This window comes from Micromys minutus (genome assembly GCF_963924665.1).
Source record: "Micromys minutus genome assembly, chromosome: 3".
NCBI lineage: Eukaryota > Metazoa > Chordata > Mammalia > Rodentia > Muridae > Micromys > Micromys minutus.
In genome coordinates this window covers 7,205,877-7,226,599 of record NC_137972.1, presented here as the reverse complement: position 1 = coordinate 7,226,599, position 20,723 = coordinate 7,205,877, and the positions used below count along the sequence as shown (strand labels likewise).

At 40.0% G+C, this 20,723-nt stretch overlaps 1 protein-coding gene across 1 annotated transcript in view; it reads left to right on the top strand.

Annotated features, from left to right (window-relative positions):
- Nucleotides 1-20,368, top strand: part of PDE3A (phosphodiesterase 3A) — a gene marked incomplete at its 5' end in the record, with an annotated part of 239,735 nt that extends 219,367 nt beyond the window's left edge. Inside the window, 8 exons of the mRNA XM_080914922.1 lie at nucleotides 243-380; nucleotides 5,318-5,429; nucleotides 8,880-8,993; nucleotides 9,127-9,326; nucleotides 10,201-10,404; nucleotides 11,624-11,779; nucleotides 14,108-14,366; nucleotides 19,672-20,368. Coding sequence (XP_080771048.1) covers nucleotides 243-380; nucleotides 5,318-5,429; nucleotides 8,880-8,993; nucleotides 9,127-9,326; nucleotides 10,201-10,404; nucleotides 11,624-11,779; nucleotides 14,108-14,366; nucleotides 19,672-19,907 — 1,419 coding nt within the window. The 3' untranslated portion in view covers nucleotides 19,908-20,368. The remainder of the gene's footprint in view (nucleotides 1-242; nucleotides 381-5,317; nucleotides 5,430-8,879; nucleotides 8,994-9,126; nucleotides 9,327-10,200; nucleotides 10,405-11,623; nucleotides 11,780-14,107; nucleotides 14,367-19,671) is intronic.
- Between the last annotated feature and the right edge of the window lie 355 nt (nucleotides 20,369-20,723).

The window sequence follows — 20,723 nt, the reverse complement described above, 5'->3', positions numbered from 1 at the left end:
GTGATAGGCTGGCCTCTATGTGAGCAAGAGACAAGTAGGCACCAAACCACGTGAAAGCCTGTCTGAACTGGCTTCAGTGCTTGCCTCTTAATTCTGGGATCATTTCTTGCTCATTTTTTATTTATTTACTGATTTTAAGATGCACAGGCTTTCGATAGATGCAGTTGTTTCTTAAATTTAACAACATGATTTTTTTAATAGGAAAACTATATGTGGTTCAAATATCTTCATCTCCATTACAGGACAAACCAATTCTTGCTCCGGAACCCCTGGTCATGGATAACCTGGACTCAATTATGGATCAGTTGAACACCTGGAATTTTCCAATTTTTGATTTAGTGGAAAATATTGGAAGAAAATGTGGCCGTATTCTAAGCCAGGTAAGAAATGTATTCAAGTGGCCAACTTGAAACACAGGAGAAGGGCTGAAGAGATGGTTCAGTGGTTAAGAGCACAAACTGCTCTTCCAGAGGTCCTGAGTTCAAATCCCAGCAACCACATGGTGGCTCACAACCATCTGTAATGAGATCTAATGCCCTCTTCTGGTGTGTCTGAAGACAGCTGCAGTGTACTTAAATATAATAAATAAATCTTTAAAAAAAGAAAGAAAGAAGGGAGAAACCAGTTTGTTGGTTTGTAAAATCCTCTGTATATTCTCAGCAGCTCTGAGGGCAGATGTTCAGATAAACATGAAATTTTATGGATGGTAGAACACCTGGTAAGTTCTATGGCAGTGAGATGTGGAAACAAACTGGAATATCAAATGAATATTGTCGCCTATGTTTAAGATACTATGTAATTCTTTTTTTTTTTTTTTTTGTAATTTCATGTTTTTATTTACTCCCTTTATACCCAGTCACCTGGCCCACAATCCATCTCCTCTAATCCTTCTCCTCTGAGCAGGTGGGAACACCCTGGGTATATCCCCTCACCCCAACCCTGGCACTTCAAGTCTCTGAGAGGTTAGGTGCATTCTTTCCCATTAATTCCAGACAAGGCATCCCAGCTAGAAGAACATTTCCCATGTACAAGCAACAACTTTTGTGATAGCCCTCATTCCAGTTGTTCAGGACCCACATGGAGACTGAGCTACACATCTGCTACATGTGTAGGCCTAGGTCCAGCCAGTGTATGTTCTTTGGTTGGTGGTTGAAGACAAAGGAAAGAGAGGCAGGGATAAATGAGCAATATAAACAGGTGACAAAAATTCATAGAACTTAGTCAAAGAGAAACTGGTGTAGCCCCAGAAAGGAAACTCCTGTTTCTGGTGGATCCATTGCTATCATTGTATGTGGTGACTATTGTTTGAACTTCTGAGTTTCCCAGTGCTTAGGCCTCGTGAAAAATAAGATACTGGGAAGAAACATGTATCTCTACTACTAGCTTGTGAAATATCAGAGTTGTGTGTGTTTGAAAATCAAACCATCGCTGTCTTTTACAGGAAATGCAGACTGAGTGGCTGAAGTGCTTGCCAAATATGTTAGTCTTGTTTCTGTAAGGGAGACCCTCCCAAGCCTTCCCTATTGAAGGGCTGACTGGTAGACATAGAAAGGAAATATCTGAAAATTAGGAAAACATTTAAATACATTTGTTCAAAAACCAAAGCCAAGTGATGAATTGATTATGTAATAAAATAACTATCAAATATATATATATGTATATATTTTATATATATACATATATATATATATATAAAATTCATGTTCACTAGTTAAAAGCAGTTACTACTTTTGCCTAAGATGCAAGTTTAGTTCCTAGCACATGAATTGAAAAAAAATTATATACAAAATCAAGAGGTGATATATTAATATATATATATATATATATATATATATATATATATATTTAAAATAAGGGTATAAGTAAAGATCATGGCACTCAGGAAGACTGCAGACACTGTGAGTTTGAGGTCACCCTTGGTTTCATGAAACTCTGACTCAAAAATAGCAGCAACAACACAAGTGCTTCAGTGGTATCAGGGCACATCCCATCACATAATGGTTGATGAGAACCATTATCAGTATTAGCAGATGCTAACTAATGTCTGTATAATATGCCCTTGCCCCTTTGCTATCCTTTATCCTGGCTATGAGCAGAATACACTGGCAGGCAGCCATGTTTGTTACGAGTTGATACTTCCACCCATTTCCTAGTTCTGATGTTTCTGTGCCCAACAGCGTCTATAAGGCTCACTGACCTTAACAAGTTCAAGGTAGCCACTGAATCCCATTTACCTCAGTGTGAGAAATTGTTTTTCCTCCTAGGAGTGTTTGAATCCAATTGCAAAATTGGATTGACTCTGAGAGCAATCCTGTTCTGGAAACAGGCAAGTCTAGCCTACCTGGAACTCCTTCTATCGCTCCAGCTAGCCTCAAACTCATGATAGTCTTCTTTCCTTTCCTATTAGCCTCTGATTGTCATAGAAACTGTGACTTAGGCTTTTGTTGTTGTTGTTGGTGGTGGTGGTGGTGGTGGTTATGGTGGATGGTTGGTTAATTGGTTTGGGTTTTGTTAGATTTTGAAACAAGGTCTTATGTAATACAGGATGGAGTCAAATATTTTATGTTACCAAAGATCACACTAAACTCCAGGTCCTCCTGCCTCTACATCCTAAGGGCCAGAATTGTCACAATACCAGTTTAGCACAGCGCTTTCTTCCCTTCTGTTCCCTTCCCTTCCATTCCCTTCTTCCTTTTCTGTTACTTCATTCCTTTCTTTTTCTTTTCTTTATTTTTCTCTTTCTCTCTTTCTTTCCTTCTGCCTTTCTTTCCTTCCTCTCTTCCTTTTTTATTTCCTTTCTTTCTTTTCTTCTTTCTCTCCTTCTGCCTTTTCTTTATCTGCCTTTCCTTTCATTTCCTTTTCTTCCTTCCTTTCTTTTTTCTTTTTTTCTTCCTTCCTGATTTTCTGCCTTTCTTTCTTCCTTCCTTTCTTTTTTCTTTCTTTCTTCCTTTTTTCTTTCATTTCTGTCTTTGTGTCCATCTGTTTTTCTGTCTGTCTTTTTTTCTTACACACACACACACACACACACACACACACACACACACACACACAATCATAGAGTAAACATTAGACTCCAGAAACCAGTTTGAGATTAGCCTTCAGAAATTCAGGCTCTTTACATTCACCTACTTCCCAGCAACCCATAGAACACACTCACTCATAACATCATTCAATGCTCCAAACAGGAAGGGTGAACACATAAAATATTCATCTTGATAACTGTTAGCTTTTTGGCACAGAAACAATATAGAAACCACTGGTACAAATGCCTGGTGTCCCTTGATGATCTCAGAAGGAGAGGCATGCAGTGACCTTTATTGTTGTCTTGGTAGGGATTGAATCCAGTATGCTAAGCCTGGGCTGAACCAGCAAACAATACTCTCAGCTGCCAATCTGTTTAAGAGTCATAGATACTAGGGGACATTAAGAACACTTGCGAAAATCAACTACTGAATCTCAAAGCTCACCCACCTATCTTTTGTGTGTCTATGTACCAGTCACCTACCGAGACAGGCTCTTTGTATCCTTCTCTGTTACATTGTGGAACACTGGGCTTCTGAGAGAACAGTTCCAATTGCCTTGCTAAGTACTTTTTTCTGAGATTCTGCCTTTGAGTTTGATTATGGAGAAATGCTCTTGCCTCACCCATGACTTCCACACCACTTTTAGTAAAATGTTAGGACAGCTGAAATGAATTAGCATAGGCAGACTGAAGTATCACCTTTTGTCTGAGACTTCATAGGACCAAGTCTCAAAAAGGTTTCTGAAGATTCATGCACATGATGGCCACAGTTCTTTGCCTTGTTGATTCCTTTGCTTCTAGATAGTTTACATGTTTATTTTGGCAAAAATTAACTTAACTTAATTTCTTTATGAGTATTAGTGTTTATCCTGCATGTATATGTCTATAGAGAACCTATATGCCCAATGTCTGTGGAGGTCAGAATAGAGCATTGATTCTCCTGGAACTTGAACTTTAAGTGGTTATAAAATACTCTGTAGGTTCTGCGAGTTGATCCTGGATCCTCTTCAAGAGTATTTAGTGTTCTTTACCCCTGAGTCATTTTTTGCAGCTTTTAGATTTTAAATTATATCTAATTTTTTTGGTGAATACAATTGGCCAAGTTCATGATTCTTATTTCATGAGTCTGGGATGACTATATATGAAATGCTAGGTAGGTGATTTTGATAGCACCCTGATAACAATCTTCTATTGTAAAATTAAACTCTAGAATAGTCTATTATTTATCTCTTTAGTTCATCTTTCATAGGATTTAAGAGATTCATGGTAAGGCTGAGCATAGTGATGCATACCTTTAATCCCAATACTTGGGAGGCAAAGGTAAGAGAATTGTGTGTGTGTGTGTGTCCATTTGAGGTAGCTTGGTCTATATAGTGAGTTCTAGACCAGCCATAGCTATATGGTGAGACCTTGTTTCTTTCTTGTTTTTTTCTTTTTTTTTTTTCCCTAATCTTATGAAATCATTGTAGTGATTTCAGGTTCTGAACATTTTGATTTCCCAACCATGGTTGTGGGATTTGAAGCAGTTAAGACGACAAACTCTAAAACAACTTGTACATTTTGGCTTCTGGCTTTGTTCCATATCAACTGTGTAATCTACAAGTTGCTCAACCTCTCTGTGCTCAGCATCGTCTGTTACCAGATATTGGAAATTTATAGTATCAGTCTCAATGGGTACTCTGAGAAGTATCTGTAATAATTAGCATGTGCCAGCTGACCAGGACAGGGTCTTATTTGATGATGTGTGTATACACACTACAATGATAGTTACTCTAATTATTGTTGAAGCAACATACTCTGCTAACTTTCTTAGTGTTTATACGCAGTAACTCAAATATAGTATAAAATAATAATGATGAAAATAATAGAACTCTATCGAGCCTGGACTCAAAGTCATGGCAAGTTTCCTGCTATATCCTGTCCCAGTGCTGGGATTATAGATGGCAGATGCCAAGACTGGCTTAACATGTGTCATGTGTATATTATCTTCTAGCATTCAGAAGTCATTCAATTTAATACCTCAGTGCATTGTTCTTTGTGTTCTTGGGGTTCCTTCTTGGTTTCTTGGATATCTATGGGATTTATGCACAACATTTATCTTGACAATAAATGATGTAGCCCCCATGGTAAGGAATTGCATGGGCTCAGGACACAGAAGTCTTCAGTGTGTTTATTGTTGGAAGTGGCACTATAACTGCTGGCAGCATACCCGTGTTGATGGACTCAAACTCTCAGCTTCTCCCTCCCTAGCACAGTGAACGATGTCTTACAAGGCCTTGTCTTTCGCTTTTCCAGGTATCATACAGACTGTTCGAAGACATGGGGCTCTTTGAAGCCTTTAAAATCCCGGTTAGGGAGTTTATGAATTACTTTCATGCTTTGGAGATCGGATACAGGGACATTCCTTGTGAGTATAAGCAACATTTTCCAGTGCGTGCTACAGACTACAATGGGAGGTCAAGGCATTGGGAGGTCAAGGCATCAACAGCAGATGCTGAGTCTCAGATTGTGGGCACTGATGTGACTCATTTGTACTGATGGCTACTATTAGAAGCCTGTCTCCTTCACCACACAGCACCTGAGACCTGGAACCTCACATGCTCCTTCTAGCCTGTACTCAGAACAGGGCTGTCAGGTCTCCTTCACACGAGGGTCAGGATCAAATGGGACGGTGACTTCTGAAAGGTTAGACTATGTGCTTTGCATATCTCTTGTAGTTGTTTGAGGTAAGATTAAGTGTTAAGTTTATTCTCATTAGGTAACCACCTGATTTTATTGAGTGAATTTAAACTTTTTCTCATGGCACTTGACTAATTTAACAACTAACTCGATAACAATTGATGTTTTCTAAAGATGAGGTAAACCAGGCCAGTTTTAGAGTGCCTGGAAGACGGTTTAGTTTATGCTACAGAGTGGAAGAAACAAAAATGGTGACAGGAAAGTTTACAAGTCAGCTGCATAGGTAATTCCGAGGATCCCAGTTTAGATTATTGACAAAATTATAATGATGAAGACTTGGTGCAACGAAGAGGTTAACTTTTCACATCCAATCCACCCAATCACCACATGCAAGCGCCCTGATTATTCTATAATATAATGGAGTGTATGAAGCTCAAGAAAAAGCCAAAGACTCAAGTACAGAAAGTGTAGGATCCATATGGTGCTTCAAAGGATCAAATACATAGACGAAAAGAAATCCTGTCAATCTATTGATGTGAATATGTCTTAGGAATGTGTTCTTTGTGTTGGCTTTGATAGCCCATACCCTATTACTGCACATGTGTCACTTGAAGCATGTCTTCCCTTTTAAGTCTGCTTTTAGGCATATTGAGCTTTTGTAATAACCAAGACTTAAAATGAAGGGTTGGGTGTGTTGAACAGTTGGTAGAGAATTTGCCCAGCAAGTAGAAAGTCAGGGGTTCAATGCCTAGAGCAACATAAACAATACATATGTCTGTAATTTCAGCACTCAGGATGCTGACTCAGGAGGATCAGAAGTTCAAGGCCATCCTGGGCATATAATGAGTTTAAAATAAGCTTGAACTATGTATAGAGAGACCCTATCTTAAAAGCAGAAACAAACCAAAAACAACAACAACAAAAAAGTTAAAGCGAAAATTTAAAAACACTTCTACTTGGACATAAATAATTGGCAGCTCTCTCTGACCAGCATGCACACGCTAACATAGAGAGCATGATGATTTTAAATTACCCCCACAGAACGAGCACAGGAAAATGTATTCTCACACAGCATGGCAGGAATGGAGAAGGGAATGTGCAGCGTGACACTGAGACATGCTGAGAATTGCATATCAGCAAGAGACACGGGCTTGAGAAAAGGGGTGCTTACTGATACTAGGTCCTTTGGGAAAGTCTGGCTAATGAGGTCATGGAAGTTGGAAGAGAGAGATGAAAAGGGGGTTAATGGTGGGGGAGGGATAGGATCTGGCAGTAAGCCTGGCTTCCTTTAATGTGACTTTCCCAGGGCTCAGCCTGGTCAGGTGCCAGCAAGTGACATAAATATTAGTGATCTCACAAGGGTTAAGGAGTTACATAAATAAATGCTTTCAGAAAGGAAGCCATAGAAAAACTAAAGGACAGTTATATCCAGACAGGATTTCCAAGTTATTTTATTTCCAAATGCATTTTAGTTTTCACTCCATGGGTCCTGTTAAATTTCCCTGGGAACCACACTGCATAGACATACTGTGATGTATGATGCCACTTTGCTATGACCTAGAATATTGTGTTGTCTATAATGTCACATGAGGCCATGGGAAGACTAGGCCAAAATTCAAGTACCAAAAAAACCTTCCAGAATTCAAAGGTTGTTGCTTAATGTTTCGATTTCCCATTTTTAGACAAGTGGCTTACTTATTTTTGTAAACTATTGATTTGTCCAGTTCAAGTGGAAAATAATTTATTGTGATATTGATGCTTATAGGACAAGTAGTGGGTAGGGTTGCCATCGAAACCAAGGACATAAATTTGATCTCCCAAACCCACATGGTAGGAGAGAATCGACTCCCACAAGTTGTCCTCTGACCTCCAGAGTGTGCTTTTGTATACATGAATATGTACACACATAAAATAAGTAAAAGTTACAAACAAACAGCAAACCCGCTTGCACCATCTGAGGTTCCTGGCATCTTCACGAAGGTACTTATTTGCATCTTTCAGGAGACTTTCAGCTTGTGTGGTACTGCTTTGAAATAATAATGCCTTCTATGCATTGAAGTTACACACTTAGACTACTGTGAGTGTGCTACTAAACACTGTGCTTGCCATTCACTGATTAAATTATCTTAGCCCTTATTCTCCCCAAGACTTATGTCTGAAGGGTTCCTGTGAAGACATCCACAATTAATATTAAAAGGTTATAGAAGGAAAGTGAAAATTGAATCAGATGAACTGTGACTAGAGATTCTACTCACATCTGAGCAGTGGAGTCTCTAGTCAGAGATTGTCTGGATTACCACTCAAGACAAAGGGAGGCATGAAACTTAACTGTCGTCTGAGTCGTCTAAGTTCATCTAGATGCAGTGTTAAAAAGGAATAGATTATGGGAGAAACTTCATGAAGAAGAAACTGATATAACAACCCATATACAACTCACTAAAAGTGTGATATATATATATATATATATCCACATATTACATCACACATATATGATCGCTTGATGAAGTTGGAGTTGATAGAGACCTGCTAATTCCTAATGGTAGAGGAGGATACACAGTATTTGGTGATGTGACTAGTCCCTTCAGCTGAGCATCATTGTTGGTAAAGAAGGAAGATGTTATTCATTAAAAGATGTATTTTAGGTCTTTGAGAATATTGGTCTGAATGCCTTAGCTCTATCATGCCTGCCTGCCTGCCTTCCTTTCTTTTCCTTCCTTCCTTTCTTCCTTCTTTCCTTCCTTCCTTCCATCCTTCCTTCCTTCCTTCCTTCCTTCCTTCCTTCCTTCCTTCCTTCCTTCTTTCTTTCTTTCTTTCTTTCTTTCTTTCTTTCTTTCTTTCTTTCTGCTTCTCTGCATGGTTTTTCTTTAAGGGAGCAAAGAGATGGGAAATGTAAATACTAGGCAGTAAGGTTCCTGTGTACAGGCTTCTGGAAGAACCAAACACCGGCTTTTCCATTTTGGATATCAGAATGCACAATTAATGCTGAGGTGTGGTTTTTTTTTTGTCACTATAAAAATGATGTGGAATTTCTAAAAGTCTCTGTCCTAGAAAATCTGGCATCCCTTCCCTGAAGGGTTGAAGTGTGAGGATGGAGTGTGTACCCAGCAGATGGCAGTCTTTATCCTTGGACCCCAGAGTTCACAAGCTAATGTGTGCCTGCTCCTTTCTATTGTTACAGATCATAACAGAATCCATGCCACGGATGTTTTACACGCTGTGTGGTATCTCACAACGCAGCCAATTCCTGGCCTCCCAAGTGTGGTTGGTGATCATGGCTCAGCAAGCGACTCTGGTGTGTATGAACTCTGCCTGCGCTTCTTACAAAAGCCAGGAACACCAACTGTGTGTTGTATTTGTAAGTTGTATGTTGCATTTTCCAGCCTCACAGATTTTAAGAGTGCCCTTCACTTTCTCTTCCTCCTCAGATTCAGACAGTGGATTTACACATGGACACATGGGTTATGTGTTTTCAAAAATGTATCATGTGTCAGATGACAAATATGGGTGCCTGTCTGGGAATATTCCAGCCCTAGAGTTGATGGCTCTGTATGTTGCTGCAGCCATGCATGACTACGACCACCCAGGGAGGACAAATGCTTTTCTGGTTGCCACGAGTGCCCCTCAGGTAAAGGATTAGATTTTTGTGAGGAAATATATTTTTGGAATAAAATTAACTTTACAAATATGACTTGGGAGGGGCAATAGATCTGTAGACATTAAGCTGTACTTAATTCTCAGAATTTTTAGAGACCTTGTTAATTTCCAAAGATGTGATGATTTGTACCAAGACATTTTTGGTAGATATTTAACCTTATTATGTACAAAGGTCTTTTCTCATTTGACTTCTTAGAGGAGAATCAAGATAAATGACTAGCAGTGAATACCCTTATCAAAGCAAAGATACCTTACTCACATCCCTTCTGAAGAGACTAGAGAGCCATGTTTTCCTTCATCTGTTAACAATATAAGGAGACTTTTTATTGAAAACTTTTTCCTTCAAAATATTTTCATGACCATATTTATTCCTGGTGCATGGATTTTTATTGGTAGGAATATACATCCACTCATCTTATACATTAGGGCAATTTTTTTTGATCTAAACAAAGTTTTCCTAAGGAAAAAAAAAATAAAAAAATACACTTGAACATATATTGTTATATAATAAAATATACAATATAAAATGCATTATAATATATGATAGGTGATATATAACATATAAAACATATATAGAATATAACTATATAATTTATACTTAATGAGATATGTATAATTGCAAAAAAAAGTTTTAAGGAAAGAAACATATATGCCAGAAAATGAAAAAGCAGCACTAGTCAAGATAGTAATTATTTATAGTGTACATAAAAATGTGCAACTTAAAGCCTTTCTGTCTCTTATGATTCCAGACTTTTGTGATTTCATACTAGTGTGATTCCGTATTTGTGTGATTCCTTTTTAACCTAAATGTTGGACCCTCTTTTCCTGCCTCTTTGTCACCCTAGGCCGTGCTATACAATGACCGCTCCGTTCTGGAGAATCACCATGCGGCTGCAGCCTGGAATCTCTTCATGTCCCGGCCAGAGTATAACTTCCTAGTTAACCTCGACCACGTAGAATTTAAGCACTTCCGGTTTCTAGTCATTGAAGCAATTCTGGCTACTGACCTGAAGAAACACTTTGACTTTGTAGCCAAATTTAACGCCAAGGTAACCAGATCTCTACCCATGTTCATTTTGTCGCTTCATTAAAAGGTGTCTTAGAATCAACATATTGATCAAAACTTGATTTCCATGAGCTTTCTATGAGAAAGTAATGGTTGAAATGTTTATCCACATACTGGCAGACAGGCATCACTATAAAGCTCGATGCCTAAGAAGTTAGGTCTTGGCTGCCTGTGTTACATGTCATTCTATAAGTGATTGGGTCTCACTGGTCCTTGTTTGATGTATTCTTTCCACAGTGTATGAGGTGAGTTACCCAACAGTGGTAGAGATGGAAGAAATCCTGAGGCAAATTTTCATGCTGCAAATATAAAAGCCAAAGTATTCATTCAAGAAAGTTTCTTACTTGGTCCTGGGAGAAGCATCAGGCAGTAGAGTATTTGCTTTGTCACCATGAAGACCTGTGTTTGACCCTGCCAACCCACATTTAAAAAATAAAAATAAAAAACCTGAGCACAGTAGCACTCATGTATGTGAGTGCCTTGGCTCTGGGGAGGCAGACACAGGAGGCTTGCAGAGCCTCACTGGACAGCAGCCTAGCCTAATCAGAGAGAGCTCATCTCAAAAAGCTAAGTGGTGCCTCCTGATGAAGCCCCTGGCCTATATACATGTACATGTACATACATGCACACATATACATAAGCACACAGGCACACATATGCACACTCATGCACCTGCACATATTACAAATGCACACATATACACATGCATACTTATATACACATACAATACACATGCACACATACATCCATATACACATGCATACATGCACATTCACACTCATACACACATATACACAGGCACACAAAAACACATACAGGCACACATATGCACATATATACACACACACACACATATATATATATACATGCACACAAATATGCACATTTATATATACACGTGCTCCTACAGTATATTTTTACATACACATACAAAAGAAAACTTTTTACTATACTTTCATTATTTAATAGAAGTTGGCACTATGTGCTAACTTTAAAGAATAGTCCCTATAAGTTCAATAAGTAATGATTACTTTATCATCAACCTCTTTAATTTTGAGAGTTACATCATTTTTCATTTTAATGCAAGTCAATGTTTGATGTTTCGGTTTCCATACAGTAAGAAGATAATGAAATTTTGTTGTCATTTCTCATATTTAAGTGAGACATGGAGACAGATAATGTTATTTCTGTCCCTCAAACAGGTAAATGATGAGGTTGGGATAGACTGGACCAACGAAAATGATCGTCTCCTGGTATGTCAAATGTGCATAAAGTTGGCTGACATCAATGGGCCTGCTAAATGTAAAGACCTTCACCTGCGGTGGACAGAGGGCATAGCCAGTGAATTTTATGAGCAGGTAACTTGCAGAGCTACGTTATCTATCACAAGCTGTGTGTCCTTGTGTAGAAGTTCACCAAAGCTTCCCTTGAGCCATGACAGCATGAACAATCCACCTTATATTCAGACTTACACCAGATACACACAGGACAGTTTCAGCAGAATTTTTTTAAAAGTCATGTATGAAAATGAGCTAAACTGTTGAGCACTGAGGTAGAATGATCTGCAGGCATTTTGGAGAGGGATGCCAGTGGAATAGAGTGGTTTACTGAGATGTTATTAATTCCCTTTAAATGCTGAACTTCTACAGTTTTGTTTATTGCAAGATGTATATAAGGAAACATACCAATTGACTGCTTTTTTAGAAGAGCAAAATAGTAACAGTGAATGAAAAAGATGCAGGTATGTGTGTGTGAGTTTACTCATACATGTATGCACACATGCCACAGACACATAGACTCTATTTGGCACAAGAACATAAGACCCCCTGCAAAGCCACTACATGCCGGTAAGCATGGATGACCATGAAAGCCTACCGTGTCCTAATTATATTCACAGTTCTGAACAATGTTTCTAAGGACATGGAAGTAAATGGGAATGGAGAATGAAGGTATGTCAGTGACATAGGGGATGTGTGTCCTGGGGGGAAATATAGATGATGTAGGACTGTGGTCAGATGTTAGGAACCACATGTACAACTTTAACTCCATTAAACATTAAACAGTGCTGTGGAGGCTAAGCAGGGAAATCCTCTAAAGTACAGAGTAGATCCATAAGAAATGCTGAATTCTTCAGGAATGACCTAAAGATCATATGGCTTAGCTGACGTGCTGGTACCAGCTTAGAATCCTAGGGAGGCTGAGACAGGACCTGCTGGCGCTGCGGTGTGAGGTCAGATCTCAGAAGGCCAGGGGGTCACCTAACATGTCTGTCCAAGTTACTGGGCACAAAGTTCAGGCCAGTGGCAGAAAATAAAAATTGTTAGTGCTTAGGGTGCCCCATCAGGATGGGGCACTTGTGGGTTGATGTCAAGGCGATACAAGATTAGACAGTAGAGAGTAGGGCAGGGACAAAGTTTTGGTAAGACAGAAGAGAACGAGAAAGTAGGAGATTCTCAAGAAGGGGCAACATGGAAGCAGACGTGGATGTTTCTCTTGGTGCATCGCTGTATGGATAAGGTTGTTATGAATATTTTATAAGGAATGAAATTGCGCAGGATCATTTGACTTATCTAGGTGGGCAAATTATATCATACCAATTGGGTCAGAGTATTTTGGTGTGTTCTTTGATGTGGCAACTTAATTGAGTTCAAAGAGGGTGTAGTGGTGGAATGCACAAAGCCTGCCACAGAGTTGAGGTAGGTGTGTGTGTGTGTGTGTGTGTGTGTGTGTGTGTAAGGCTTGGCAACAACATGCCGAGGGAAAGTGAGTGAAAACAACATGCTCGGTCAGTAGTCATGGACCACTGGGACAGAAGCAGCTAGGGCTGGCAGAGTCAACCCTCTGGGAAGAGAACAGTGTGGAGAGGGTGGCTTGTGGGTCTTGTGACAGAGTCCAGGCACTGGGCTTCACTTTGGAGTGGCTCCCCAGAGTGAGGGCTCCCGGAACCCATTTTGTTTTTATCACAACAGGTAATTTCTAATCAGTGGCACTTACATAGGCGGATTAGGATAGACTTTTAAGGTCTATGGAGTCAACATTCATATACAAAATAAAGTGTTTGTGCCTTTAGAAATAGCGTATTGCTTTATTTTAGCAATGATATTATTGATAAATGTTAAAATATAAAAGAAAAGGAAAATTCAGATACCCTGGCTTGCAATTTTATTAATCCCCTTGAGTGTTGTAGGTATGCTGCTGTTTATCGCTGTCACATTTATTATTTGGCAGCTAAAGACAAAAATTTTTTAAAGAAATATTAAAAAACCATACAATTGCCATAAGATACGCAACAAACTCTGGGGTTATGTAGCAACTTGAACAAGAAAATGGTTTACACTTTCTAGCAGTTGAGGCAAATGGCAGACGTCATAGGGTTGTGTCTCTGATTATCCGGTGTACAGGTAGTATCCATTTCAAACTGCAGCACTGGTGAAGCTGTGGTGCACATGTATAATCCCACTACCTGCCCCCCTGAATGTGAACCAAACATTCAAAACTGCACAGTTAACAAAACTAAAGAGCAGAGTCTTCATCTGGTTGTCCTAGCCTCTGATCAGCAGTGTAAAGGGACTTTTATGTGACTATCTGGGCTATGGAGTACCCTCATGTTAGATGTCAGGTGAATGCTGACTTGCCTAATGACATACTTTTCTCTGTCACTTACCTTTGTGAATCCCTATTTCTAGGGTGATGAAGAAGCCAGCCTCGGTTTGCCCATAAGCCCATTTATGGACCGATCTGCCCCGCAGCTGGCCAATCTTCAGGAATCCTTTATCTCACACATCGTGGGTCCTCTTTGCCACTCCTATGACTCTGCGGGTCTCATGCCAGGAAAATGGGTAGATGACAATGATGATTCAGGAGACACGGATGACCCAGAAGAAGAGGAGGAAGAAGCTGAAACACCACAGGAGGAAGACACCTGTGAAAGCAGTGTAGATCCCAGTAAGCTATAAAACCCAGTTCTGATGAGATTTTTTCAGGGCTAATTTCCTGCCTTGGAGTTAGAGGGATATTATGCTTCTCATAAGTCACATACTTTAAGTCCAGCTGTGCTTTGCCAGCTTGGGAACTACATAGCTGCCTTCCCTGGTATCCTAGTGGAGCCAGCAAGAGATGGGATGTATGACATCCAGATATCATGTAAACAGATGCTTCCACCATGAAATAGAGTTGACAACTATCTTCAGAATTTAATGGTGTAGAATCCAGGTTACCATATGGACCAATCTCTGATCATGTTGGGGATGGTAAGAGATAAGAGTTTAGTTTTTTACTTAACCACTGCTCACTGTACATATCCTCTGCTCTGCCTTGGCTTTCTTCCTAGTAGACATGTGGAAAAGAAAAAACACCAGTGAGTCCTTCCTTGTCCTTTTCAATGCACATTCTAGTAAAGCAGCAGATACACATCAAGACAAAGCAGAACATCCATAATATTTTAGGTATGGGGGATGCCATAAATTTGTTTTGTTTGGAGAACATTTGATTTATTCTTTGTTGACTTGTCTTATTGTTTTTTGAAGAGATATAAAATATTGCAGAGAATTTTTAAATAACTCATCGAGGGAGAAAGAAAAAAAATAGTACGTTTAAAAGACCCATAAAGAATAAGATTTCCATTCCATGGGAATCTATGTGGAAACTGATTTTGAGGCAATGAGGAGGCAGCAGCTTCAAGGTCTGCAGTTGATGTTGAGGGGTGAGGTTGGGATGGCTGAAGCCGAGGACAAGGAGAGGAATCATGGGAGAAGCCATGGGGAGCCAGGTGGTGTGGCACAAAATAGAGCTCTGTAGTGAGAACTTGGTCTTTTCCACAAAGATGAGAAACAGAGGTGTTGTGGACAGAGCAGTTAGTGGATTATACTAACATCTTAGCTGTGTTGCTTGGGGAAAATGGTTTGGGGGGTTGGGGCAAAGACAGGGGCATCACTTTGACTGTTGAGTTGATCTGAAGATTGCTGACTCTGACTTCTTTAGGGTAGTGTCAGTGGCGTGACAATGATAATGTGTCTGTCAAGGTTTATTACTGTAACTGTAACAAATACCCTGACAAGAGGCCACTTAGGGGAAGTCCTTTGCTGAGTTACAATGGCATTCACTTGAATCAGGTGATCACATAGCATCCACGGGAAGAACAGAGATAAGCATAAGGCTCCTTGCTTGCTCACCATGTTCCCTCACTCTCCTAGAGTTCAGGGCTAGCCCATGAGATGAAACCACTTACCACCAGTTTCTTCTCATTTCAGTTAACAGTCAAGACATCCTTCACAGGCATGCCTACACGTCAACCTGAGCTACAGTTCCTCACCCAACCTTTCTTCTCAGGTGGTCCTGAGCTATAGCAAGCTAACAGCGACAACTCACTAATGCATCATTAGCATCTTATAACTGGCTTTGCGTCTACCATGCAACCAGAAACCCAAGCAACTCACGTGACTATAAAATTAAGACTCTGTTGTCATGCCTTTAGATACACTACCCTGTATCACTTACAGCCAAACACAATAACTAATATATTTGTCAAGATCTATAACCCCTGATATGGTATTAAACACTACATTCCCATGATTCTGTGAAGACAGCATGTGTTCTATCTACTTGAACAGGTGGACAAAGCAAAACCTTAGTATTTTCCAAGTCCTTGGTTAGCATTACCATGGAAAGATACTCTGGTCTTATTTTTTTTTCTTTTGTTCTTGGATATTTTATGTATTTACATTTCAAATGTTATCTCCTTTCCTGGTTACCCCCCTCTCCCATCACTCTTCTCCTGCTTCTACTGAGAATGCCCTGCCCCCCCCCCCCCCAGCCAGTCCTACCTCACTGCCTTAGCATGAGGAATTTCTTCTCTATTTTGATCAGAGTCAAGAAAAATGCATGATTTGGTTCATTTTTCTCATGGAGTAGGGAGGTTCTCTAAGCTGCCATAGTTCATTCTGATTATACATATGTAGGGAATATAGAATACAGATTCTACAGATAATATAGATATAGGTAGATATACCCTAATTTTCAGTACACCCTAGCAGAAATAAAGAACTGGTTGTCAACTCTATACTTGAAAGCACTGGGTTTAGGTTAGATACTTGTGTCTTCTGACCTACTTGTTATCATTTCTTGATCTCTCTCTCTCTCTCTCTCTCTCTCTCTCTCTCTCTCTCTCTCTCTCTGTGTGTGTGTGTGTGTGTGTGTGTGTGTGTGTGTGTGTGTGTGTGTATCTGTGTGTCTGTGTCTGTCTCTATGTTTGTGTCTATGTCTGTAAGCATGTATGGAAAAGCTAGGTGACGGTGTTTGGTGGTGTTCTTCCTTTTCCACTTTGTTTAACACAGAGTCTTTCTTTATTAATGCCTAAGGCAGGCTAGCTGGCTGTTGGGCTTCTACAGATTATTCTCCCTCCACCTTCTCCTATCAATAGGAACACTGAGAATATAGATGCTCTGGTACAAAATCAGCTTTAAGTGGATGATAAGATCCAAATGAAAGTGCTGAGACCTGCACACAAGTGCTTATCCACTGAGCCCATTCCCCAGCCTATTAGCTTTTGATTTGAATCAGGGAAAATGAAAACTGGCTTTTTCTCTGTTACTCTATTGCCAATGTATTTTTTTCTGATGTGTATAAGAAGAAAGTATTGATTTGGGGATTCAGAGATAGATCCTGAGATTTGAGATTCAAGAGTTATTCATCTTTTAGTTTTCTCTTTTGCTTTATGTCCAATTCAAGCAGTTAGCCTGCTGCTATGTTTATGGGGAGATAGTTTTCCCAGTGAATACCATGAAAAAGGTTTGCCAGCTGAACCTCTGGAAATGCATTGTTTCCAAGAATCTTGATGAATTGCCATGAAACTGAAAAACACTGGTGATGTGCATACCCAGGCATGGGGAATTGAAGGGTTTGTGCCAAGACCATTGTTTAGAAGCCTTAGCTTGCTCATCTATGCTTGAGTAGGGAATGCTTTGTCCAAACACTGGGCTGGCATGTTAACCTATACACTGATAATGTTGTTGTTCCCTTGCTCTTTCTGTTTTAGTCAAGTCTGGTAGAGCATCCATGAGAGTTCTATGGATTCAGTTACACATGGCTTTCAGTAGTTAACTAGCCCCGGTACACTGAAATTCAAAACATCCTTGCCACAACAATCAGATACTATAGCTTTAAAAGTATGATCTATTTGTATACATGTCTGTATCTGTATGCACATTTCCTTATATATGGGAACCTGTGTGTGCATGAAGGTACAGAGGCATGTGGAGGCCAGGGGGTAATGTCACGTTATAATTTTTTGAGGCAGGGTTTTCTTTGTGAATTTGAAGCTCACTTATTTGGCTAGGTTTTGGTAGCCAGTGAGATCCAGGGACCCACCTGATTCTACCTGTCCACAATAATATATGATTATAGTGGCATCTTACGAGATGAGTGCAAAAAGCTCAGTTCTTTATGTACATGCTGGTGCAGCAAGCACTTTACCCATTGGTCCATCTCTTGAGCTCCCTAAAATTTTGATTTTGAAGCACCCCCTAAATGCTGAAGGTGAAGTGATGTTAGCAGATTTAAACACTAGCCACAGAATAGAGTCCTAAGATTCAACCAAACACCCTTCTTGTTTTAATAAACAAGAAAGTAAGACTGACAGCCAGCTATAAGCAACATGGTATGACTATGGACAAGAAGGTAGGCAGGTTTCTTTGCTTTTAACTCCATTGTGCTCTTTGTCATTTTCACTACAGATTCATATTGGGTAAGATGTTTTCTTTAATGTAGCCTGTTCTTAGATTTAGGGGGGGTGGCGGGGGGGTGGGTGGGGGATAGACTCTGGTGAGTGAGTTGTGCCATTTTGTAAAACTTGATGGTCTCCCTGGAAACAGAATAAAATGCTGTCCTGTGATGTCCAGAAGGAGAGGGATTTTATCCCACCTCATAATTAAATCTGAAAGGTTCCTGGGGCGAGCTAAGAGGTTTCTAATGAAGTACTAAGCTGTGCTTTGAGAGGGTAAAGGAGCTTTGTTCTCTTTTCAAAAGGTTTCAGGGCTGAATAATTTGGCTCCCAACTCTCTCTAGCTTCAGACCACCTGCAGGTTCCAATCTACGCAAATTTATTTGGTACAAACTTTCTTCTACGTCACTTGGTTCAGTATAATTCCAGAGAGGTTTGTAGCTAATGTTTAACAGCCATCTAAAAGAACAGCTGCTCTCCTGAGGGCTGCCCCAAAAGGAAGAAAAAGGGGTTAGGGGAGGAGAAATGGGGCCTTCATTATCTTCTTCCCTGGAAATATGCTCACACTGTGAGCAGGGGAGGGTTTCCTATTACTGTGATTCAAACCAACTTCTGGGTAAAAGGTATATCCAGGGCTAGAGAAATGGCATTCTAGGTTCTTGTGAAGATCGGTTCCTAGCAGCTATAAGGCAAGGACTGTGACTCTAGTGTCAGAAAAGCCAATGGTGTCCCTGCAGGCTCTGTTCAGGTGCACATACACTCAAGTGGGCTTACACACATACATATAAATAAAGTCTTTCACATTCACGACAGTGACAGTCATGTCTTACCACCACAGCAAAACAAGAGTAGATGGTTTTGCAAGGAAAAGAACTTTAATTTACTTTCAAAAACAAAGTGTGCTCATGTACTTTTTTTTTTTTACTGAGGTAGGATATTTTGTTACTTTTCTTCTGGACAATCCCCCCCCCCCAATAGCACTTAACAAACTCAACTCAAGAATACAGGGTTTACTTCAGTTTATCATTAAAAGAGATGCTAATCCACCATGTGGGAAGGCACAGTAGAAAAGCTTGAAGTGATGGGACACATAGCATCAGACCACAGGGATAAAGGTAGAAAGGGACAGAGACCTTGTGTTGTGGGGTTCATGGTGTACGTGGTCATTCTGAACTCTCAAAAGCTTATGATGCAACCCTCTAATCTTTCCACAGGCACACCCACATATAAGGTGCACTTACACAACACACATCCCAAATATTCTTAACAAAAATATACAAGTAGATCCTAGTATGGGCATTACTAAATATGAAATATTATTCACACTTATCTCACAGCAATAGTTTATTTTCATGTTCCTTCTTTTTCCCCTTCTTGAAAACAGCATGGCTAGCACATATAAAGCAACTGAGATAGGTAAACAGAAAGACAGATAGATGTCTCTTTGATATTTAATTTCTACTTATAATATGAAAAATCAATGACCTTCATATAGATAGCTCACAAATAGGTCTGATGATTTATATTTTTCAGGAAAGAAAAGTTTCAAAAGAAGGAAAATCTACTGCCAAATAACTCAGCACCTTCTGCAGAACCACATGATGTGGAAGAAAGTGATTGAAGAGGAACAGTGTTTATCAGAGAACCCGCCCCTGGACCAGGCCCCTCTGCCACACTCCTCGGAGCAGATCCAGGCTATCAAGGAGGAAGAGGAAGAGAAGGGGAAGCCAAGAGCAGAGGAGACCCTGGCTCCACAGCCAACCCTGTGACCAGGGGTAGAGGGAGCTGTGTTTGCAAACAGAATGACTCTCTCAGACACTTTCCGAGCCAGCACAACACTTAGACACAACACTGTAGAATATCAGAAGATGGGCAAATGGCTAAAGTGTTTGGGGAATTCTTCACATTTTGTGTGTTTATTTTTTACAGTGAGGGGCAGCGCTGAAGACTCTAGCTCAAAGAAGCTTTTCCACTTTGCGACACCAGCGTCTAAAGACCGTTTTATAAGAAAGAAATTATATGTGTGTGTATAGATTCCCACGTAGGCTCATGTAAGACTTGTATTCACGCATACACACATGCACACTGAGAGCCAGGATGCCTGACTCCACAAGGTAGTAACAGTCATATTAAGATATATAGAGGTCACTGTGACATAAGAAATCATAAAGGACAAGAACTCATGAGGAAATGTGCAGCTTAGAGAGGAAATAGGTGTAGGCTCCAGACTGGGCACCTTTTGTTCTCCCTGCTGAGGGGTGAACATTCCAGAACATTGTTGAAATTCTAATGCATACTGCCAGCTCTGTGTGTGAGAGAGTATGTGTGTGTGTGTGTGTGAGAGAGAGAGGGGGGGGGGTCTTGTACATGTGTGTGCATGAGGTAAAAGAAATGTTTGTGACTTTAGTTATTCATGGAATATCTGTAGCACATGATGAAGTATATGTGAACACTCAGAAGGAAATCCTTTCTTCAGTGTCTTTGAATGAATGGTAGCCCTCCTTTTAACTTCTAAGAAGGTCTGTTAGCAGAGGGAGGACTTGTGTGGGCCTCATGATTGGTATCACTGCTACCTGCCACTTGGA